Below are 24,311 nucleotides of genomic sequence, written 5' to 3'. Positions count from 1 at the left end.
AGTACTGGTTTCATACACAGAAGGGAATTTGCCCCCTGAGACCAGATCTTTAGAAAGAAATACACTGCTGTAAATAAACACGCTGCTGGAGGGCGATGAGGAGCCTGGTTTTTGTGCTAGGAACAGCCAGAGCCAGGCTGGGCCAGGCTTTTGCACGCAATGGCTGCTGTCTTGTAGAGCTGGAAACACAGCCGCTGTTCCCCCTCTGCTAAAACCAGTTCCAGCTAAACCTGCCATGACTTGGAGGCATCCTGCTGGGCAGGAAAGAAAACATAGGAAAAACTGATTTTTTTGAGAAAATGGGCACATTTGCATTCATGAAATACTGTCTGCCTCTGCCTTTTTCTCCACAAAGTGACATTTTAGGCCATGGGCATGGAGGCAAGAGGGCAGGTCTGGCACAGACCCCGGTTCTCCCGCTGAATTCCTCTTTCAGGCACAACCTCATCCTTTCCTGTGATGGTTTCTGGCCAGATTTACATGGAAAGAAGGTGTTTGCTCCTAAAAACTGGGCTCAGCTATTAGCTGGATGTTGCCTGTGGTGTCACCTGTGCTGAGCAGGAGCGTTTGTGACCTGTGAGCCTGTCCTGTGTCCCCAGCCCCGCTCCTGGGGTGCTGGGAAGGGAGCAGGGCTGGCAGGGGGGAACCTCATCCATGCTAAGAACTGACTGGGTGCTTTCAACCTCTTCTGGCTTAGACAGCTCAAGCTGGAGGAGAAGGGAAAGCTGGGCAGGGGCAATACACTACTTATTTCACCAGTGATCTTTAAAAGCACAAATAGAGCCTTTAGCAAAGGGCTCTGTACAAATACAGACAGCATATTTTAGCTGAAGCCTCAGAGGGAGGCTTCTTGTCTTATTACCCTGTGTCCATATCAAAAAATATCTATATAAATATCCCCAATGCTTGATGATGTGGCTGCCAAGCGTCAGGTGAGGTTATTAATGGTACGTTGGGTGCAATCCCCAGTGGCAGCAGGCTGGGAAGGGAATCACGCTGGCTCCCCGGGCCGAGCAGGGTGTCGGGGGTTGCAATGCTGGCCAGCCCCGTGGCGCGGGCTCCCCCCAGCTCTGGGGCAGCATTGGGCACTCACCTATTTTCCTTGTTTCACCAGCTTTTTCCCACGGGAAGCAACATCGGCCAGAGCCGCCGCAGGACACAGCGTCCCGACCCGGACCCTGTGCTGGTTTTGACAGGGTGATGCCAGCACCGGGAGCACCCACAGTTCGCGGGCAGGATGGGCCCCGCTGGCATCCAGGCAGCACAAAAACCACTGGGTTTGGGTTAAAAGCCAAGGGTGATGATCCAACAAAGTTATGTTTTCATTCTAACTGGCTGGGTTGGGTTTTTTTTTTCCAGCCTTTCCACGCCTCGTATGTGCTTTTGTACACAGAGTGAAGCCAAAAAGCTCGTCGGGGGAGGGGGCAGAATGGCCGCGCCCGCCCCCCGCCATCGCCGCCCACCCTCCGCCCCGTTCGGGGCGGCGATGGCGGGGGGCGGGCGGCGGGCGCGGCCGTGGGGAGACGCTGAGCCCACGGCCCCGCGGGAGCTGTTCGGCCCGGCCCGGCCCGGCCCGCGGCGGTGAGTCCCGGGGGTGAGTCCCCGCGGTCCCGGGTGGAAAGGGGGGCGCATCCGGCTTGACACGGGAGGCTGAGCCAGCCTCACGGTGGGATCGCTCAGCGTGGGGGGGTGGGTGGTGGGAGCCGTGGGGAGGTACGGGCGGTGAGCTCCGGTGTCCCGCCTGCAGGGTCGTGCTGCGTGGTCAGTGTAACCACGGTGTCAGCCCCCGCATGGGGACCTGCGCGGTAGTGTCCCCACCGGCTTGTCGTGGGGGTGCGTGGTGTCCCTGCTGCCCTCCTTCTCCTAGGACAGACCCTCCATCCCCCGGGACAAACATCCCAGCCCCTGGATCAGACCCCCCAGAGACAGAGCCTTCAACCCCTGGATCAGACCTTCCATCCCTGGGGACAGAGCCTCCAGCCCCTGGATCCGCCCCTTGACCCCTGGGGCTGCCCCCCACCCCATCACTTTACACTCCTCTTCCCCAGCCCGGGACCCGTGTTCACGCACGGTGTAAAAGTTGTCCTACCCGTCCCCACTTTGTGCATCCACATCTGCTCCGGAAGACGCCAATCCGATGTGAAACCCCCCCCAGAAAAAGAAAGCGCCAGGGCCTGGTGACTTCGCTCCCCGAGGCTGGGGATGTTTGGTTGGGGTTTTTCCTGGCAGCTGCTGCAAGCGCCTCTCCTTCTCCTCCAGCATCGGGTGGCGAGGGGGGTCTGGCCAGCTGAACGCTGGGGAAGTGCAGAAACGCTTCTTCGGAGCTGTTTGCAGCCCGATGCTGCTCTGGCGGGTGGTGATATCCTTTGTGCGGCACATTTAGGGGGACACTGAGAGGGTTCACGGATGGGCTGCCCCTCTCTTCTTCCCCATGCCCAGCAAGACGCCTCGTCCTGTGAGACAGCGACGAGCAGAGCGTTTCGCTCAGCAGCGTGAGGGTGCTCGGAGGACGGCAGGCAGGGAGGTGTTTTCCCATCAGCTCCACCAGCCTGAGGACCTGATGCAATAAGTCTCCGGGTGAGTAACCCTAATTTTGGCGAGAGGCTGGATTAAAGCCAGCGGGGCTGGAGGATTTGGTGGGCAAACACACCCTTCAGAGCTGGTCACCACAAGGAGGGTGGAGCAGGAGCTGGAGAGGTGAGCTGGAAGCAGAGCGGTGGCAGAAATGTCTCTGAAGGGCTGGGTCCTTTCTGCTGACTCCCCAAGAGCCTCAGCTGCTTTGCAGGAAGTAATTGGGAGGATCCTTGTGAACCTTGAACCCCAGGTTTGAAGCCTCCTGGAGGTGCACTTGAACCTTGCTGGAGAAGCTGGAGTCAGAATCAGGCCAGTGCGAGCACAGCTCAGGGACACTCAGTTCCAATATCGCTCCCGCATCTCCGACATCAGCCTCCTCCTGCCATCCCAGGTATCGGGAGCTCTCATGCCGCCGTGAGATGCCTCTGTGCTTTTTCTGGGTGTTGGAAAATGTTTTATTATAGTCCAGAAGTCACATCCCATTGTAGCCTGTCGGGGGGCAGGGAGCAGAGCGATGGGAGGAAGAAGGCTGGGAACAAAAACTCAGGGCGTGTGGAAAGGATCTGTTTTGATGAAATGAGTTGGTGGAGGATGTTTTCCTGGAGTGACCTCGGGAAAACGCTGCATTTGCTTTAGTTACGGCTGTGTTATAGCCTGGGACATACATTTTTCTCATGATGGGCATTTTTTTTTCTCTGCTCTTGCCTATGGAACATTCCCATTGGGATAGTGTGGAGGTGAGGCACCTAGTGAAGCTTCCAGGTGTCTCAAAAATTGCACCTATCCGTGGTGTAGGCAGCCCCTAGCGCTTGCCTTGGGTAGACAAGTAGCCCTGGAGCTGCTCTCGGAGAGCCCGGCACCCCTCACCACTCCGAGAAGGGGGTTTGTGGGCAGCCTGCCTGCGCCGGCACCGTCAGCGTGTGCCCCGCCGTTCCCAGGACCTGCTGGATCAGGGTCGCGGTTTGCATCTCTCAAACAGGGTGCAGACATCACGCTGTAGCGATGTGAGGGTGGACAGGGTTGTACGACTACTGGTATTATTTGAGACGCTGCCTGTGATGCTTCTCCCTCCCCGCTGCCTTTCTGAGCTTGATCTAAGGAGAAATGAGATCATCTAGAGCCGCATCAGCACGTCCTGCCCTGGGGACATCCTCACTCCTGGGGTCTGCACTGGTGGGCAGCGAGGGACCCTGTGCCGGTTCCTGGCGATCCGGTGCAGTTTGTAAAGTCCGGGGACCCTGGTGCCTGGCCAGTCTGTGCTGGAGCTGAGGGGCACGGGGTTTCCAGTATGGGAGAATTCTGTTTGGGTTCCCTGCTGGGTTTTCAGCTGCATGTGAAAATGCTCTTTGCCCTGGAGGGGGTCTCTGCTGTGCATCCTCTTACAGTCCTCATCTCTGCTCATCCCCTGTCCATCCTGCTGCCTTGCTCTAAAACGGGGTTACGCAGCGCTGGAGCGGCCACCAGCTACCCCCAGGTTTACCAGTCTGCCCACTGGTATGCTGGCGTTGCATCGGCTTTGTTAGTCTTTTAGCAGTCAAAATGTGGTGTGTGGAGAGTCTGGGAGGAACAACACCTTCTTTTGCTCCCGGTACACCCAGCAGAAAGAGTTTCCCACTGACTCCAGTGGAAACCTCTGGCTGGGGAAAGCTGGCCGGAGTTGCTTGTACCACCATAAATCAGGGCCTGTTCTCCAGGAGCTGTCGGTGTGCCGAGAACGTAATACCCGGCTAATTGATGAAAAAGCAACGCTTGCAGTCTCCCGTCCTGGTTTGGGGTTGCCAGCGCTCATAAGGAGCTCTTTATGTGAGAGCCTTTGCTTGTGTTCAGGGGCAGGGCAGGGGGAAAGGAGAAGAAAAGGTAAATTTTCTGAAATGGTGGAGTAGCCAGGTGTTAAAAATGGTGCTCCTGGCAGGGTGCAAAACCACAAAACAGCGTGAAAAAAAATAATGGAACTCATTCCCTCCCCGCCACCCCCCCGAAATCTTGCAGTTTGTCTTTTAAACCTCTGTAAAATATTTGTTGAGGGACCTGAGTCATCACTTTTTGCCGCTTTGGCTCGGTTTCCTGGTGGCTGGTTTTGCGAGGATACTTGTTTGGATCACAGGAGCAGGGGAAAAAGTAATTCCCAGGAACTAAGGTGAGTTTGGAGATCATAATAATATTCTTAAAATATCAGAAAAACAAGCAAGGGTAGTATTCAGCAAGAAGGGCTCCACTTTTTGTCTGCCTGCTGCTTTTGCTGAGGCTTTGGGTCAGATTTCTGTGCCTGTAGCCAGCGGGACAAAACTTGCATCTAGAATAGTCTCCTTCCCCCCAGCCCTGGATTTTCCGTCATCACACGGTTCCAGAAGCCGAGGATTCAGGAAGAAACATCAGCTGTCATGAGACTGATTTTAAATATGAGACGAGCTACAAATGCAACTTTTACTGTTGAACAGCAAGTCCAGTGCCGTGCAACCATTTAAACAGTTTTACGTTCCCTTGAGCGGTGTCTACAGCTGTTGGGAAGGAGTCAAGAATTTATCAGACGTAATTTTCAATGTAAACTGCTGCATTTTTTGGATCGTTGGCATACAAATTGGTTTCAGGGCAAAGCTTCTCACGTCAAGCAGCAGCATCTCTTTGCTGCAAATCAGGCCAAAAACACCCAGTTCTTTATGAAAAGCTCAGATTGTCACGACAGGAGTCGCCTCTGTGCAGGGTGCAGGTGGGCTCCAGGCCCTGGGGACATCAGTGGTGCTTTCTGTAGTTCGGTGTCAGCATTGCACATAACTACCTGTTAATTAATATTTGTTTACATTACCAGGGGAAGGGCTCTGAAGCTCTGGCTGCTGCGGGGATGAAATGGTGCATGGATGGAGGGACCTGCATGTCCACCGCTGGCTTTCCGGCCGGCACGCTTGTAGTTTTGGCATGTGGTTCAGTTAGAAAGCAGTTAAAGGTATTTCTCATCACTTCAGTGCTGATTTTTCTTCCCCTCTCACGTGTTGGCTAAAAATAGGAATTCAGTTAAAATTCAGAAAGCCAGCATTTTTGTTTTCAGTAACTTAGAAAAGCCTTTAATAAGTTAAACAGCTAGTTTACGTTCAGTGCACTTGGAATGCAGGAGGTTCCCTCTGCACCTGCGAGGGAGCCCGCTAGCTGCGCGTCCTTTGCAGCCGTCCGCACGGGGCTGCCCTGCTCCTTTACACGTCATAGGGTCTGCTGTAATTAAGTCAACTTCTTCCTCCAAATCTGCTTTTACTGATTGTTGAAGCAGATGTATTTCGCCCGTCATGAGAGCAGCTTGTATGGCTGCTGTTGTATTGGGGTAGGAAAGTTTTAATGCAGTTGCTAGCAGATAAAATCTGCCCAAAATCCTGAGAGTGCCTTGTCCCTCGCTGCGTCTCTGGGTTTGCTTCTTTGTCCCACGCGAAGCACGTGTCTGACACGAGCACTGCTGCTGTGGGGAGGTAAGAGATTCATGTTTGGCGTTTGCCTCTTGGATGGAGCTTCCAGTGTGTGCTGCCTGTGCCGGGCTGCCCGCAGCGCCCGGCCTCCCGCTTGCTCCCGGCCACTGGGCAACCATGATTTCTGCTCCGGCATGGAGAAGGGAAGGAAACGGCAGCTCGTAAACCTCTTCCTTGGGTCTGCTTTGTAGGATGGTTGTGTGCAGGGTTTGATGCAATTGCTGGGATTCACAGTGACATCACGATGTTTTCTGCCCTAAATCACAGATTTCCCTAAATTGAGCCCCAGAGGCACCTTGTGGTCAAGTGAAATCGCACAATCTTCTCAGCACATCTGAGCCAAATACGCGCTTGCCAGCGGAGACTGAAACGGGGTCAGTCTGCGCGGCTCGGCCATCGCTGCGCTCCTTCACGGAGAACGCTGCTGCGCTCTCGTCTTGCCCGGCCCCTTGCTCGCCCTTTCTCCGTTTCTGAGCAGCAAGCACAGAGCTGCTCCTGCTCCTGAAGCGACATGTGGATTTGCGAGCCGGGCACGCGGCGGGTGCAGGGCACGCAGCAGCCGTGGGGCATGCAGCAGGCACGGGGCATGCAGCGCGGCTGAGCTCTGCCTCCTGCAGAAGCACCCGGCGTGCAGTTGTCTGGTAGCAGCCATCAGAGCCCCTCTATTTTCTCTGGGGTTTAGAGGAAGTACTTTTTCTGTGTGGTGTTTTTTGCCACTTTCTGGTTTTCTGAGCACGCTCCCAAAATGCGCTCAGTCCCTGCAGCTCCTCCAGACCCCTGTCAGCGGTGGTGCTGCCTCCCTCGCACGTCACGCTGGGTGTGGAGAAGCGAGTTTTGCTTTCGCTTGCGGGGCCAGAGCCCTTGGCTTTCCGCCTGGGGAGAGCTGCGGAAGCACCGTTGCTGTTGGGAGCCTGGGAGCCTGTCCTCTCCAGAGCACTGGGCTCTCCTGCTCTTCAGGGCTTGTGGTTTCTCACTAGTAAGTGGTTTTAGATACTTGGGGCGGGGGGGGGTGCAGCGTGATGACATTTTCAGACTTCATCTGGATGGGGTGGAGAACAATAAGTGGTTCCCTTTGCTCCTCCGGTGCAGGGCAGGCTCTGCTATCTGCAGCTGCCGGCACACTGGTTGCACATCCTGGTATTTGGTTTTGCTTGCACATTGCTGGCTTATGAGATCCCCAGTTTCGGTGTCTCCACGGGTGTGAGACCCTCTGCGATGACGTGGGTCCCATCCTCTGGTCCTGCAAAGGTGATGGGGCAGCGGCCGTGTCTCCACAGTGATGAAGGGACCGACCTCCACTCCGGAGAGATTGTGGCACAGGTCTGGGTCTGCTGCGGGGGCTCTCGCCTTTCCCGATGCCCTCGTCCCAGGGACAGCAGCTCCCCTGAGCTCCAGGGCAGCTGTGTGGGGCAGAGCAGCCCCAGGGACCTCCGGTGTCCACTTGGACAGGGGAAGCAGCCAGGGTGGCAGCTTTGGGTGGTGTCACGGGAGGATGCAGAGGGACCCTCGGGGACATCATCAGGGCTGCATCAGGAAGGGGGTTGCAGAGCAGGGTGGGACTGTGTCTTGCTCCTACCCAGCAGGTCCTTCCTCATGAGCTGGTTTCTTTGCTGGTGTCCAGCAGCTGCGGTGACACACGTGGGGATGGCAGGAGCAGCTGCAGGTGGTGGATTTGTGCGTGGGATCTGTGGTGGTTGCCTCATCTCAGGTCTGGCCAGGGGAAGTGCTTTGGAGTGGCTTTTCAGGTGATGATGTTTTCAAAATTAGATGAGCAGTGGATGATGCTGATGAGTGCTGTGCTTAATGGGCAGCACAGGGAGACCCCCACACTTGCTGATCAGGCAGGAGAGTTATTACTTCCATCCACCCAGCTTCTTCAGAGCCTCTTCCCTGGCTCCAGCTGCTGACAACCCTCTTCACAGTCCTAAAACCCCACAGGCAGCCCTGGGTCAGACCCTCGAGTTCGAGGAGAGGGGAAGCGACACAGAGCAGCGAGGGGCTGTGCCCAAGGAAGGGGTCTCCAGAAAGCAGAAAACAGGATGGCCCCCTCCTCTCTGGCTGTGGCGGGAGGGCTGTGTGCCACAGCCGAGGTGGGGGCCACGGTGCCCTTGGCTTCTTCTTCCATCAGGCAGGACTGTGGGACTCACAGTGTGGCAGCCTGGAAACCAGAGCCCAGCCTGAGCATCCCCTTCTGCCAGGTCTGCCACAGATCTCTAGGAATTTGAGCTCAGTCTCAGCCGTGCTGGGATGCTCAGAAGCAGTTTTCAGCCTTTTCCTGCCTTGCATGTGGGACAAAGATCCTCTGATGGTGCAGGTACCCAAGGTACATCCTTGCAGGGAGTTTTCATGTGCGAGCATCCCCTCTCTGCCGCCCCAGCCTGTTCACACGCAGCAGAGGCATTTGCTGGTGACACCAGCAACTCGGGGCTGTGTACATGACTAATTGCATGTGCATTCGGAAGGTAACGAGGCTGTTATTAAGACCAGATGCAGTCTGGCGAATCCACCGTGTTGCCTAGGCGAGACTGAAAAGCAAACATTTTTGCTTTGCAAAATAATTCTGGAGGAGACTGTATTTGTTGATGGGAGGGAGGAAAGCGGCCGGTGCGGGTTTTGACGGCGTAAGGAGCTGCATCGGGCATCTATCACAGCACATCCCAGCTTTTCCTGGCATCTCCAGCTCTGTGAGTGCTGTGTTTTGGCTTTTCTGCTGCTCTGGGCAGCTGGTTTCTGTGTCCTCCTACTCCTCTTCTTTGCTTCAGTCTTCTGACAGCCCATTTTCACCTGCTCTTCATCGTCCCTCAGGTACCGCTGCTCTCCTGCTGTGCCTTCGCTGCCTGTAAGCTCAGATATGTGCTTTGTAGGAACCCAGATTCACCTGTTTGATACTCTCTCATTCTCCTCTTACAGAAAGGAGATTTGCTTCTACAATTGCAATGGGCTGTAGTGGGGTAAACTGAGTCACGAGTGACTTCTGTAGGGTATTACAGAAATCACAGGTCATCCCAAAGGAAGGGAGGGACATCCCCAGGAGGGACCCAGGGGGACTTTGCATGGCATCAGTGGTGGGTATCGGTGCTTCTGGGGCTGTTTCAAATATGCCTGGCATTCTCTGTGAAAATAAATCTTATTTCCTTAAGGAGAGGAGATCGCTGAAGTTTGACAGCACTATTAACATTTTAAAAAAACCCACAAAAGTTTCATTTAGACTACAGCTTTATTTTTTTTGCTGTTAATGCTTAAAATGGGGCCTTAGTGTGGCCTGAGCGACTGTTTCTTGTGGGGCTTTTCTTCTGTGAAGAGAAGGAGAACCTCCCAGGGCAGAAGTTAGTTTGCAAAACAGGTGACTCCTTCCCTTCCTCCTCCTTCAGATAAGAGACGGACAAAAGATCCCAGGGCTTCCAGCCGGCCCTTCTGCATGTGCTTTGGGGATCTGCTGTAGAGATCGGGGGGCCCGTAAGGTGAGGAGGAGAAGGAGGAGAACATCTGTGTACATTGCTCTGTGGCTCCCAGATGTTCATCTCAATATTCTGGGTGGCCCCAAGGCTTGTGTGTGCCCCCCAGGCAGCAAAACCCCTCACTGCGGGACGTTGTGGACACAGAGTGACTCAGAGGTGACCAAGTCATGGTGGAAAAACCACTTGAAGGTTACAAAGTGCAAAGGTGCATCTGGATCAGGAGATCCTAGAAACCAGAGCCCAGACAGGATTTAGGTACCATGTCCTTCCACCCTGGTCCTGCTCTTGCAGGACATCTCTTCAGACATCTGCTGTGGCTGATGGCAGATGGGACCATGGGGCGATCAGACCTTTGTGCTTGTCCCTGAGACCTCTCGTTGTCAGCCTGGCTGTGTTTTGGCAAGAGCCCATGTGTCTGTGTGATTGGAACGAAGCTGGCAGCTGGGATTGTACGTTGGGAGAATACTTGTCCGCAGATGCCAAGTGAGTCGCAGGACCTTGTTCAGGGTGGCAAATGGAGGGAGAGGAGAACAAAAAAAGAAGGAGAGACTGGAATACAGATGATGACGAGCCAGCTCTTTCAGTGCCGGTGCAATTCCCGCCCTGAATTTAAAGTGTTTGCTGAGGGGTTAAAGTGCCTTTGGCTCGCTGAAGCCTGGTGGTGCCTCAAATGCGAAGCCTCTGAGCCGTGGGGACAGGAGGGGACAGACCCCGCCTGGCCCTGGGGCCGGTGCTGGGTCCACACCAGCACAGCGGGAGGAGAGGTGGCCCTGGGGCTGTTTCCTGGGACAGGATGGTGTGTGTGGATGGGCGATGGTGGCACCTGCAGGCTTGGCCGTGCCCAGTTGGCATCACCACCCTCTGCTCCTGCCACCTGTCTGAGCGTTACCCTTTCCGTGGGGTTGTTTGAGGAGCCAACCTGGCTGGGAAAATGACGTTTTAATTTAAACTAATTACTTTTTGGCTGAAATCAGGATGCTTATGCTCCTCAGGGTTTTATACCAGGACTGGAGCTGAGGGAAGGAGAGCCTGCACCATGATTTGGGAGAGCTGCCCATCTCTTTGTCATCTTTGTCCCTGGCTGGCTGGCTGGACCAGCAGCTCCTTGGTGGAAGAATCATCTTTACTAGGGTAGTGGGGAAAGAGATGACAACATTTTTCCGCTGCCTTTTGTCTTCCTGGGGAGGGACAACCACAGGATTTTGTGCTTGGCACCCATGAGGTGGTGTCAAGCTCTCTAGGGTGGCACCTCGGGGAGAGGCCATTGGTCCCTGATTTTGGGTGCTGGGGTGGGCAGTGTGTCCATGCAGGGGACACAAGTCCCATCAGGTCTTTGGCCTCAGGTGGCCCCGGCAGGTGCTGGCTGCCTCTCCTCTTCCCCATGCCCGTTCCAACCGTGCGCTCCCCAGGGAGCACGGCAGGCTGAGTGCAGGGGCTGGGGCAGGGGCGATGTGCAGCGTGCCAAGAGGATGTTTTGGTGCCTGCCAGCCCTGGGAAAAAGCTTTTTCCACTGAGTCATTTGCTGTCTCTGCTTTTTGTGAGACGGCGCCGAGATCTGGGGGAAGGGGAGATGGAAAAACCCAGCCCAGCTCTCCCTGCTCTGGCAGGACCAGGTCCACATCAGCACAGCTTCCCCATGTTTGCTTTTTGGAGGGAGAGGCATACAGGCAGGCAGTAGCATAAATAGAACAAGCCCGGCTATTTTAAGACATTGATTAGATGATCTGTGCGCTAAAGAAGAAAATATATATATATTTCTTTTAGCTGCTACCGGCACATGGGCTTGAGAGGCGCAGAGGCAGCTCCGGTGGGGACGGGCGTTTCAGAGCCGTCACCCCAGCAGCTGCAGGGGCTTTGGGGCGGATGAGCCAGGAGGAGTTTTGCTTCTGCATGTGTTTCTTCCTGAAGTTGCAGTAGATGGAGGGTTGCCTACGTGTGCCACTGTTTTGGTGCCACGCTGCTGTGAACGAGAGGCGATGGCCCGAGATGGGCTTGGTCTGGGAGGGCAAACTGCAGTCAGAGAAGGGACGTAGGTACTGTTTTGGTGATGTACATGTGTTTGTGCAGCCAAGGATGGGGATTTTTCTTCTTCTGGAGATGTTTCTGTGTTCCTATGGAGCTGACAAGATTGCACTGCTCTTGTCCTGTGCAGCAGGCTGTGATGAATAACTTGTATTTACTGTTGTGGGTTAAAATCAGGCTTGTTTTGGGTGACTTAGTGCCAAGCAGAGATATTGACAAGTAGGAATAGAGGATTCAACACCTTGGAAGTGGGAGCTGTTTTCTGCTCAGTATTCATTGCAGATGGGGCCGAGTGCTCAGGGCAGCCGGCAGTGAGCCCAGAGCTCCCTCTGCCACCGCCGTGCTGGGGTCACCTCATCCCTGTCCCCCATCCCTGTCCCCCCTCCCAGCCTGAAGCCGGAGCAGCAGCCCAGCTCCTGGCAGCGCCGGTGTTTGTAAATACTCATGCCCAGGCGAAACAAACAAATCATATTAATTGCGGCTTCAATGGCACACAGCAGCAGATGGGTTATCAAGGTGGAGGCAGGTGATGTTTGGAGTTTTCAGATAAGATGAGCCAGGAGCCACTCTGGGCAACAGGTATTGAAGGAGATGCTGAAAAGAGCTGTCTCTCCACTAGCAACCCCAGCTGCAAAGGTTTATTAGTATAAATTAATCTTTTTTCTTCTTCTTTGTTGAACACCTTTGGTGTTTTTTGCGGAGTGCATCCCAACTGTGCATCAGAAGGCAAAACTGTTGTGTGGGATGGGGTTTTGCTCTACTAATGGTATAAAACACATTTGTCTCTGCAAAACACCTTTTGTAGCAGACTTTTGGTAAGCTTCTCTTATGACAAAGGAGATTTTTTATCGGGGCCCTGTAAGTCATCTTGTGCACCAGGTCATGCAGAGTTTGTCACATTTGCCTTGCTCTTTCGTGAACCAGCTGTTGCCACTTTTTAATTGCTGCCAGCGCCACTGCTTCCTGGTGAGCTGGGTGGAGATAGGGCTGGACCTGCCCTCCACCCCACTCATACTCGTGATCTCACCCCTTTTCTTATGATGATTTGGGGGGCAGAGCTCAAGTTTGGCCCTCACGGCTCAGGTTCATTGTCCATGGCTTGAGACCAGCCAGACGATGACCAGTTTTCCTGCTGAAAGATGGTGTGGAAGTGTAGTTCCTCTCCACAGAATAACCCCAGCATGCTGGGAGAAGAGGTTAGGACCTGCCGCTCACTCAGAGGGGTGAGCAGAAAATATTACCTTGCTTTGAAAATCTGTTATTTATGGAGAAAAAAAAAGGCAGGTTGCAGATGCTCTGCTGGGCTCCTGCTCAGGACATCTGCCTGGTGTGGTGGCCACATGGGGATGGTGACTGAGCAGAGCTTTGGAGCCAGGAAAGCCTCATAACTTATTGAGTGTAACTTACAGCAGAAAGCTCTGGATGTGGCCCCTCTGCCTGTGCCCAACCCACCGGTGCCAACAAAGCGTTTTCTGCCTTTCTGCTCGCGCTGAGGTTTCTCTCTGTTCTCGTGTCCCACAGACTGCCTGGAGCTGCTGCCGCTGGAGTCCATGGCGTACACCGTGACTCCCACGCCGGCGGGGCCCGTCGGCCCTCAGTACTGTGTCTGCAAAGTCGAGTTGTCCATCTGCGGCCAAAACCTTCTGGACAGGGATGTCACTTCCAAATCTGACCCCTTCTGCGTCCTCTTCATGGAAGTCAATGGGAAGTGGGTGGAGGTAAGTCCTGAAATTCTGTGGATTTCCTCCTGTGGTTTGCCTGTGCTTGTGTCTTCTCCCTCTTTGCTCGACTACAAGGATGGTCCTTGTTCCTCCCCAAGCAGAGGCAGAAGCTCTTCTGGTGCTCCTGAGGCTGGCACTGGTGTGTTAATTATTCTGTGTTTTGCAACTGGTCCTTTCGCTGTCTGTACTTTCTGCTTTGAGCTGGGGGTTCAACTGAATTGCAGATCTCAAAATACCAACCTCTGGGAGGCACATGGCAGGTGTGAAAGGATCTTGTCACCTTCAGAGTGCTCCCAGCCCCTTCTCAATCTGCTGTAAGCTGGGGATACTTCAGATTTGGGTGCCTGAAGCGCTGATCCCATGTGATTGTTAGATGTTGTGAGGTCCTGCTTGCAACGGGGCGTCTTTCAAGGTGAGTCAAGATAAGCTGGTTTTTGGACCCTGAGTTGCACAGGAAGCTGGTGTTTGGGTTTCGTTTGAAGAGCAGCTCTTTCTGGGGCCAGGAGTGTCCTGGATGATGGCCTGGCAGGTCAGTCCAGTGGAAAAACACGGTCCAGGGCAGTTTGTGCTCTGAATACCTGTGGCCTCCTTCAAGAAGGGGGCTTGTAGGAAAGACAGGGAGACTTTTTAACAAGGGCTCTAGTGAGAGAACAAGGGGCAATGGTTTTAAATGGTTGGACATAAAGAATTTTTTATAAGGAAGGTGGTGAGACGCTGGAACACGTTGCCCAGAGAAGCTGTGGATGCCCCATCATTGGAAGCTCAGCTTGGATGAGGCTTTGAGCAACCTGACCTAGTGACAGATGTTCCTGCCCAGGGCAGGGGGTTGGACTAGGTCATCTTCAAAGGTCCCTTCCAACCCAAATTAGTCTGATCCTCTGACTGTCCTTGCCAGCTTTGGTTGTCTCTGCTGCCCAGCAGAGGCTGTGGGCAGAGGAGCATCTGACATGCTGCTGCAGTTTAGGAGGCCGTATTTTTATTTTCCTTGTATGCGCTAAAGAGCTGAGAGCTGCATGCGTTTCCTCAGCCTCCCTACCCGCTCCAGCACAAGCCTACTCCAGGGCAAGACCCGGCTGATAAAGGGCTCTTTAAGGACAGGAGGACATCCCGTGGCTGTGCCATCCCTGACGGTGGGTGAACACAGACAAATCCATCCTCTCCGGGATGCAGACAGCGCACCACGAGCCCTTGTGTGGTGTTCCAGCCCTCCGCTTCAGTGGAACGAGGCTGCTGCCAGCCAGGCTAACGGAGCGCGAAGGAATTGACCCTCAGCAGCTGTCTGAATTATTTCATAGCATAACTAAAACCTTGGCTTGATCCCAAAAGCTTGCTTCCCAGCACTCCCACCAACTGGATGTGCATTCCTTTGAAAATGCCACTCCTGCGGGTAAGGGTCACAGAGATGTGCCGTGTCAGGGACTGGGCGTGTGTGTGCTGCTGGCACCACGGTTCATCCAGAGGTGCCCAAATTGGCTTTGAGTAGCATGACCTTGGTCATCACCAGCAGTGCTGCTGCAGCAGCAGGAGCTCTCACCTGGGGGGTCTCCCAGGCAGATGCACATCTCAGGCTGGTTTTGCAGTTGGGATGTGCACAAAGGGGATCGGGAACTCCTAAGAACGGTTTTCGTGGTGCTTTCTTGACTGTTCAGCATCTCACGTGGAGAAGCTATAGTCGTCTCCTTCTCCGAGTTGGCCAAGGTGCTGTCTGTGATAAAATTGTTGTCATGAATTCAAACTCCAGAGTCTGTGCAAGAGCATTTAACTCTGTGACTAAGAAAAACCTTACGGTTACAGTGGGAAAGACTCTGGGCTAAAATGCCTGGAGAAAAAAAAATGGGGATTTCGTTTTATAATTGCAGTTGTAGATAGTGCAAGACCTCTTTTTCGTTGGTCTGGAGGGAGCAGGTAAGCAGAGCATGAGGGTGTGATGAATCAGTACAAGTGCTGGTGTTGGATGCAGCACAAAATGAGAAGCCGAAGGGCATGAAGTCACATAAGCCAAACAAAAATCTTCCCAATTCCTGGGACAGTAGGGTCTCATTTCTCAGATACTTGGACTGGCCGGGCAGCCTTGAGTGCTTGGCTGAGGAGCTGGTGAATCAGTGGGCATCACCTAAGGTGTCCTGCAGCTGATCTCACTGTCAGCAGAGAGGAGGGTGTAGGGCAAACCTCACCTTACCATGGCCTGCAATTAGCTTTGCTCAGCAGGCTGGATGAGACTAATGAGCTTTCTCGCCTTGATAGGTGTCACGTCTTTGACCTGGTCGTGCTTTTCAGGAATTTCTCTTGCTGTCAGTAGTGTCTCAGTCCAGCAGTTTTGATTCCAAAGCACCTTTTCCAATATAAATGTGTGGTCTGTGTTTTTTTGTTTTGTTTTGTTTTTTTCCTTTTCCTCTGCTATTTTTAGCTTCTTTTTAATTGGTCAGATACAAGAAAGGCACTGGGCGTCAGCCTTGAATGGCAGGTTGCTCGGTGCTCCACTGCTGTGGTTTCAGTGGAGGTGAATGTGTTGCACGCTGAGCCCTGCTCCGTGCCATCAAGCTGGCCCCGGGCCACCAGCACACCGGGGGCAAAGCCGGGACCGAGATCCTCCTGCACCCCGTGTGGCAGTGGGTGCGTGAGTTTGGGCTATGTCTGAGTGCTGGGGAGGACCAGGAGAGGTGGGCTCGCCCGTGAGAGCCTCACTGTATGGGGCACTTGATGGAACCCTTGGCAGATTATGCCACCATGGTTCAGAGCTTCCCCAGGGGTTCCTGCATTGTCCTGCGTGGATTTTGGCTGCACAGACATGCCCCTTGGCCTAAGATGAACTTCTTTCCTGTCCAAAAGCGGTGGCCTGAGTAGCACAGCTGAAATGTAGGGGATGGATGTGGATGGGGATAGCAGCAGCTCAGAGGCATCCCACCACGCTGCCCCGCGTCCTTTGCACCGGCTCAGCAACATGACCCTGCTGTCAGACCTGATTTAGGAGCTGGGTCTCCTTCTCTAGGATCAGTCCCAGTCATGGTGGTGCTGGTGTTTGAGCTGGGCAGTGGGACTGAGGCACCAGCTGATGCCAGCAGAAAGGTTTCTGCTTGCTGTTCTTTCTAGCTGTCACATTTGTTCCCAAATACAATTATTTTGTCTTGCTGAGCTTAATAGGAATTAAAAAAATCTTTGTGAATCAGCCTTGGAGGAGGTGGGGGAAGAAAGAAGAGGGACAATAAACCACAGGCCAAGAAGTGACATGAAGATGGGTGATGTTTAAATGTTCTGTCCAATGACATCATCTCGCAGGAGCCATGAAAGCCCCGGCCTGTGATGCTGGGAGTGGAGACACATGACTCAGCCGTGCCGCTGCCTTTGTACCACTCTGAGTCACCCGTCCAGCCTTGCACCTTCAGCACCAGCTTGCCTTGCTGTTGGGAGAGCATCTCCCAGTGTTGGAGCATCAAGTGTCTCCACGTGCTGGGGATGCTTGAAGGTCTCTAGCCGACCTCCCTTCCAATGCTGGAGGACTTTCTGACGGCATTCACTGAACACAAGGGCTGTTGTTGGAGGTGATTTCCCAGTTTCATGCTTGATTTGTGGAATCAGGACTCTTATCTAAACAGAAATCTTCTTTTTGGCTGCTTGCCTCTTAAAAAGCCTTGTGCTCTTCTGCTCTTGGGTGGCAAAGCCACCTCTGCTCTTTACAGGGCATGCAGATGGAGGAGCCTTGGGGGCGAAGGAGAAGGCAGGAGCTGGTGGCACACAGAGGTGGTATGGAGAGGCCTCATGCGTGATGGTCGCTGGCAAGGTGACCGGTGTTGCATCAAACCAAAGACCAAACCATGTGCGGCGAGTAGCTGGGGCTCGTGATTTTGTTGCTCTTCACACTGTCAACAAGCAGGGGATTAAGTGCTTGGTTTGATGCCGGTGTTGAAGGAAGCCCCATCACTGGAAGGCTTGGCTCAAGACATGTTGTCTGGGTTTCTCTTCTCCTTCCCTGGGATGCCCCTTCCAGGGCAAAGCTGGAGATGGAACATCAAGTTATCTCCTTTTAACTGGCACCTGGGAGCAAGAGGACTGTTTTCCCTTAGTGCCCAGTTTCCCAGTAGTTCAGAGATCATGGAAAGAGCTCAAATCCATCTCTGTTGCCTATGCAGTCTCCTAGGCTTGAAAGGGGATTTGCCTGTGTTGTGCTGCTGAAATAAGGTAGAGCTGGTGGATGCCCACTGCTCCTGGTCCACCGCATCTCTGAGCAGGTGTTTGGGCTCCTTCTGTACGGAATGGCAGCAGAGTAGGAATGATCTATGTGAAGCTGCATGGCCCTGGCCAGCTTACAGCCCTCTGGTGTTGCTGTGTTTGATTCCCTGGAGTGCAGCAGGTGGCTATTCTGGGAACACAGCATTTACTTCAGTTGCTTCTTGGCACTTAATATAGACTAAGTGACCAATTTAAAAAAAAATGCTGTGATAGTTGGTATATATAGCAAACTCACCACGTTTCCACTCAGTCCCTCCAAAACCTGCCTCCTGTTCTGAATGGGTTTCTTTGGGATTGAGGTATGCATTTGCTTTTTTTCTTTTTCTTTCTTTTTTTGGCAGGGCTTTTTTTCTGCTCTGCTGGACTTATTTCTGAGTCCACAGCTCTGGCAGACATCCCAGTGTCCCACAGCCTGATGCTGCCCAGGGATGCCAGCACGGGGCTGCTTTCCACAGAAGTCTTGCCTGGGGACCCGGGATGCTCAGTCTTGCCTGGGGACCTGGGATGCTCAGCCTTGCCTGGGACGGGGTGTCCCAGCTGCAAGATGAGGCAGGCAGCTGGCTGGAGGCTCCTTGCTGTCCCACAGGTGGGTGGGATGGTCTCTCCAGACACCAGGAACAGCAGCTTTTGATAGAGTCACGCTGGTGAATGCCTGTGTTTCTTTCTCTTTTAATGGTTCCTGTTACCTTATCCCAGGATAACTGGGTGATATGGCAAAAGACCGCTGCTGCCAGCCCCTCTGCCAGCTCTGGTGGGCACATGGCTGTTCCAGCTCGGATGCTCGGAGCTGTCGGTGCTTCTCATGGGGCTGCCTGGGCAGAACACCCTTTGCCAAACCGGCTGCCACCTCTTTACACTATCAATACGCTGTCAATAGCTGCTCTCCTGACAAAGCTCCCTTTTAGTTTGCTTGCTGGAGGGTTTTCCTCCAGGCTGTGGGTGTTTGTTTCTTGTTTCTTGTTCAGCACTTGGGCTGTGCTGCCATGAGGAAGAAATTTTTTACGATGAACATGGTGAGAGCCTGGCCCAGGTCACCCAGAGAGGTGGTGGATGAACCATCCCTGGAGACATCCCAGACCAGGCTGGACGGGGCTCTGAGCAACCTGAGCTGGTGAAGATGTCCCTGCTCATGGCCAGGGTGGGACTGGATGAGCTTTGAAGGTCCCTTCCAACCCAAGCTATTCTATGATTCAGTGATTCTATGTTGTGTGTTGGGTTCCATCCTGTGAGGTTCCCACCTTTCCTGGTGCCTCTTGGGGTAGATGATGTCCTGGTGGGGATGATGGGTCCTGACATTAGAGATCAGACCTTCCTTGGCCATTGACTTCCAGAAGCAAATACATCAGATTTTTTTTGGCCTTGTTTTCCCATTTTCTGCCACTTTAACTAAAATTGTGGCTTGCTGTCTCCGTGTGAGCCTGCACCAGGAGCCCGGCTGGTGCTGCTGTCCTCCCAGCCCTCCTGTGGTCTGAACGATGGCCTCTGGGACCAAAGTTCCATTACTGGAGGGCAGCATCCCAGGATCTCCAGCGTGGCTGTCCCTGGGATTTTTTTTGAATCACACAAGACTTTGTGTCCGCCTGTGCCATGCTGCGTTGTAAACCCACACTTCCCCCGGCTGCCTGCCAAGTTTCCTCTGCTCTTATCACTGCTCTTGGCTGTGGGATGCTGCAGACCGGCGGGTTCCCCACGCGCCTTCCAGTTTCCATCATCCTCTGTGCGCTTGCCCTTCCAAGCCGTCAGAGATATCATTTCTTCCAGCCTGCTTGCAAGAGCTCAGGATGACAAAGTCTATTGAAGCCTTGTCTTCTGAGTCCTTCCACATCCTCTTGTTTCTTCTAATGCCTGATGAGATCTATGAAAAATGGCCTGCGGTGACTTTTTTTTTTCCATGAAAGGCCAAGAAAGAAGAAACCACATGAATGTTTTGGTTTGAGGTCTAGAGGGAAATGCTAGAGGGTTGCTGTTCTGGCTTGTGACACTTTTTCTTGTTTTGTTTGTCCCTGCTGTTAGCGGCACAGCCTGAAAGAAGCAGGTTGGGCATTCCAGCTGTGAGTGTCTGGTTGAGGATTGGAGGTGTGTGAGAGCATCAGGTCCTGGGAGAACAGAGCTTGGAAGCCAGAAAAGACTGGCTTCAGTGAGCCTGGAGGCCACACCAAGCCTTGGCTGGATGGGCGCTCCTGTCCTGGCTGTTTGCTGGGATGGACTTGTACAGCTCTACAAACCCATAAACCCCATCCTTGGGGATGCAGCTCTCTGCATGAAGTGCCGTTAGATGGATCCCACCTTGTGTATGCTGGGTATTACAGCCTGCTGAACACCTGGTGCGCTCACGCTCTGGTCACCACAGGATTTCTGGGTGGCTCTGGCTGAAGTCAAAGAGACATGGCAGTGACAGAGATGCAAAACGCACATGCCTAAAGGCCTCTTTTATTTTTTTTCTTTGCAGCTTGACAGGACAGAGACAGCCGTGAACAACCTCAACCCAGCTTTTGCCAAGAAGTTCATCATTGACTACCACTTTGAAGAAGTGCAGAAGCTCAAGTTTGCCCTGTTTGACCAGGACAAGTCAAGCATGCAGCTGTATGAGCATGACTTCTTGGGTGAATTCTCCTGCACGCTGGGCATGGTGAGTCCCCGAGGTCCCTGCAGCTCACTGTCCTCCAGCAAAGGGACCCCAAATCACATCAGCCACAGGGACATGCTGGGATTAGAGCTGCTGCTCTTATCTACTGTGAAGTTTGCTGGGTCTTTCCTGGCAACACTGATTTAATTTGCTTGTCACACTTCAACTGTTGAGGTTGAACTGTTCCACGTTAGGGCTGTTGGCTACTTGGCCAAGTCTGAGCTAGTCATAGTGTGGACTTCTGCTGGTGCCTGCAGAGAGACATCGACTGGAAGCTTTTGGAGATATCTGTATCTCACTGTGGCTTATAGTAAGAGCCCTGACGACCAGCTTGGATTTAGACTTGGAAATGTCCAGTTGTTTAAAGTTAGGATGCATTGCGGATTGCAGTCTACCTTTCTATCTCTGTTTGGGGGGATGTTTCTTTGGTTTTGTGGTTTTTTTATTTGTTTGCAAACCTTTGTCCATTGCCATTGTGCAGCAAATTGTCTCTCCTCCGTCAGTGTGTTGGTGCAGGAATGTGTCTTCTGCTCTTCCTGTGGAAAAGTTTTCAGGACACAATGCAATTTATAAGCCTTTGGAAGAACTTTACATTCATGAGCCCAGAGCCTGTTAGAAATTGGCAGCTACGTTCTCCAGAAGTCTTTGTCCTCTGAGTTTGCTCTGACTCAGAGACAGGGAATGAGGGGGGATTTTTTTCCGTTCTTTTGCAGCATCCAGCAGCTCGGGGCTGCTGTGGTACCTGGCACAAGCACAGGGGCTGGCAGAAACCCTGTCTGTTGGGCTCAGTGCTGGGAAACAGGAGGAACGAGACAGTGTAGTAGGTGGGTTGGGATGGAGAGCCAGCCCAAGGTGTTCAGGGAGGCTCATGAATGTGGTTGCTTTGTTGCACAGACTGCAATATGGCACCGCACATGGCAAGGGGGCCTGAGTGACCTTACCATTGCCAACTCAAGAGCTTGATGTGTTAGAAGAGCACTGACATTTACAGAGTTTGACATTTAACATCTGGGTTTTTGGAAGTTCTCTGTGATGACCTAATTCAGCTCCTGCAGAGGTTAAGAGACGGTGCAGGCAACAGCCCAAGCAGGTGTTCAGTGATTTAGACCAAACCCATCCTTTACCATTAGTTCTCCTGTTGCTGAAATGCAGCCACCCCTGCTGTGGGGTGGTTCAGCAATGCTCATTGTGAAGGTCACAGTCTTGACGGAAGCTGTAAGCAGAGAATTTATGGACATAAGGAAACAGCTGAAACTTTGCTGTTCCCAAACGTGGCTCTGCAGAAGTTCAGGGCGCTGCAGGCTTATGCTGGAAAGGAATGTTATCTGTGTGTCTGAGGAGAAAGATGGACCCTCCAGCTTGTTGGGTCTCCCAGAAGAGCCCAGCCCGTTCTGGTGCTTTGAAAGGTGGTTAGCTCAGAGCATGGCACTGGACAGGCCATCCTGGGGCTGTGGTAGTGGTCGGGATGGGCAGCTGTTGGCAGGTCTCACATTCAAGGTGCTCACTTAGAACAGTTGATGGTTTAGCCATGGTGGCTCACAGGCATGGCATAACTATCTACCATGTCTTTAGGCACAGCTGGCGGGCTTAGTCCATCAGAAACTCTGAACTTCTGTAATCTCATGCAAGTATTTACACTTTGCAGAAGGGAACTTGGCTGATGTGTGTGCCCAGGTTTTGATGATTTTTTGCAGTGTTTCCCATGTGAGCTGATTGTTGACCTTTAGTCCACAATAAGACACCAGCTTGGAACGGAGAGATCTTCTCATTTTCCTTTTTTCTGAAATTCTCTGTTATCCTCCTCTCCCTTGGCCAGCACCGGCTTGCAGCACGGTCTGTGAGGAAGGGGGTGAGACAGGGCGAATGGAGCTTGTGGGTTCAGCCACCCTGCTGTGGGTTTTCTGATGGCTGAATTTTGTCTGGCGAAATGTTTGCGTAAGCCCGCCAGTTCTGAGGCATGGGCACCGTTTAGAAAGGAAGGAGAGCGGCTGTGGGCAGCAATAACCGCACAGCGAGCATCTGACTTTTCAAATTGAGTTTGCAGTGGAGCCCTGTCGGATTAGCCAGATCGTTTTATTGCAGCTAATTAGGTCTGTGGTAAGATTTAAAAGGATGTTTGGATCATTCATGGGCCTGTAATGACCTCTGTGGCCAAAAGAAATGTAACAGGGATCAAATTGCAGGCTGGAGGGTGCCGTGGTTTCTGCTAGCCAGGGTTCTGAGGAGATTTCACCTCCCTGTACACGACATGGCACAAACATCTGGTTACACTGGCTGGTGCTTCCCGTGCACTTATGGATCAACAGCTCCAGGACATGGCTGGCTGGCCACAATGGGAAAGGGGTTTTGCCTCGAAATTGCAAGAACCATAGGACGTTTTGGTTTGGAAGGGACCTTCAAAGCTCATCCAGTGCCACCCCTGCCATCAGCAGGGACATCTGCACCAGCTCAGGTTGCTCAGAGCCCCGTCCAGCCTGGCCTGGGATGTCTCCAGGGAAGGGGCATCCACCACCTCTCTGGGCAACCTGGGCCAGTGTTTCACCACCCTCAGATTTCTTCCTCATGTCTGGTCTGAATCTCCCCTTCTTTAGTTTAAAACCATCACCCCTTGTCCTGTTGCAACAGGCCTTGCTAAAAGGTGTGTCTCCCTCTATTTTATAAGCCCCTTTTAAATATTGAAAAGCCACAATAATGTCTCCCTGGAGGGAGAACATTTCTGGGAGGCAATGGGGGGAATCCAAGCATCGTTGGGTCACTTGGATGACAGGAGCAACCAGCCATTTCATGACGTGGTTTTTTTAAAATTATTCTTTTCTGACTGTGTGATGTAGGACCAAAGGTGCAGGCAGAAGGATGCATGGGACTGCACTTTTTAAACTGCAACCCCTAGATCCTGAAGGGGTCCCCACTAGGTGCGGGAGCAGAGCACAGCTGCTTCCAGCAGGTTGCTGGATCCCCATGCAGGCTCTGTGCCTTGTGGGGAAACTTATGGGATCCTCAGGTCTGAATGTGACCAGAACTCAGTAAGCAAGGAAAATATCTCAGGGGGTTAATTCAGCTGCTCTGCGCTGTTCAGCTGCTTCCCTGCACCCCAGGGGCTTGGGTGATGGTGATGATATTCACAGTATCATGGTCATCCCTGAGTGTGATGTCTTTCTTCTGCTGTTGTGAATGTTTAATCTGAATTAACTAACATGAGCAATGATCAGTTGCTTATGAGTCTGCTTTTGATCACTTTTACAATCATGACTTTATTTTCTTTGGCTTCTCTAGATCGTCTCCAGCAAGAAAATAACAAGGACCCTCCTTTTGGGGAATGGCAAGCCGGCAGGGAAAGGAATGATAACGGTATAGTTACTTCTTTACGTTACCTACTGTGTGTGTAAAGGTGGATAATAACCTGGGAGCGATGCAGGACACTCACCTGGGGTCCAGGAGACTGGGGTTTAACTCATGGTCATTTTTGCCTTTACTTCCCATTTTCCTGCCCACTTTGGTCTATTTGCAGGATGATTTATATTGGGCGGGGACCATGTTGCCCAGTGTCTGCCTGGTGCCCAGCGCTGTGAGTCTTCAACCTCTGCTTTGGTCTCTCAAGTAAGAAAAATCTCAGTCTGGAGAAATACAAAGTAAATCTGTGCTGCTGCTGTTTGGTATCTTGTACAACATGCCTGCTCAGCCCTCCCTGGAGCAGCGGGAGGTAAAAGGGCCGATTCCTTTGCCAGGGATGGGTGTTTTTGTTTGTAGGCTGAGGATGGGAGCTGTGCCGTAGCAACAACTCTCATAGCAACAGCCGCTGCTCCCAATGCAGACCCCTTCGGGCAGTGGCCTTCCCGCTGCGGATCTCTTTAGTGATGGGTTTATTTGAAAAGAAAAGACTAAATTTAGGTGCGTTTCCCTCCTGCCACATCTCGCATCCTTCTTGGATCTCTTCTGTGTTATGGATTTTGTAAGACATGCAGCTGGGCAGGAAAGGTGTGGACGAAGAGGCCAGCAAGGAGTTAAACTTCCATCATGTTTAAAAGCACTGGAAGGGTTTAAAAGCCCAGGACCTGGTTGCTGCAAGGGCCTCTCCATCGCTGTTTGCTCTAGAGGCCGGGAAGATGCTGCCAGCTTTTCCTCTCCTAATTGCTGCAGTTAGTCTTTAAACGAAAGAAGAAAAGCCGCAGTGAAGTTCACAAGCGGTGCCTGATGCCATGTGCTGTCCCCGAGGAGCGGGTTCTCAACATCCCAT

At 52.8% G+C, this 24,311-nt stretch overlaps 1 protein-coding gene across 1 annotated transcript in view; it reads left to right on the top strand.

Moving 5' to 3' along the window:
- Window positions 1–13,029: 13,029 nt before the first annotated feature.
- The window catches only part of CPNE2 (copine 2), a 36,217-nt gene continuing 24,935 nt past the window's right edge, over window positions 13,030–24,311 (top strand). The window contains exons 1-3 of the mRNA XM_080352330.1: window positions 13,030–13,221; window positions 19,901–20,080; window positions 23,351–23,425. Coding sequence (XP_080208456.1) covers window positions 13,054–13,221; window positions 19,901–20,080; window positions 23,351–23,425 — 423 coding nt within the window. The 5' untranslated portion in view covers window positions 13,030–13,053. The remainder of the gene's footprint in view (window positions 13,222–19,900; window positions 20,081–23,350; window positions 23,426–24,311) is intronic.

The sequence above is a fragment of the Nesoenas mayeri genome, assembly GCF_963082525.1.
Source record: "Nesoenas mayeri genome assembly, chromosome: 12".
Lineage (NCBI taxonomy): Eukaryota > Metazoa > Chordata > Aves > Columbiformes > Columbidae > Nesoenas > Nesoenas mayeri.
The sequence above is the reverse complement of the archived record's forward strand: the minus strand, read 5'-3'. Positions and strand labels throughout refer to the sequence as shown.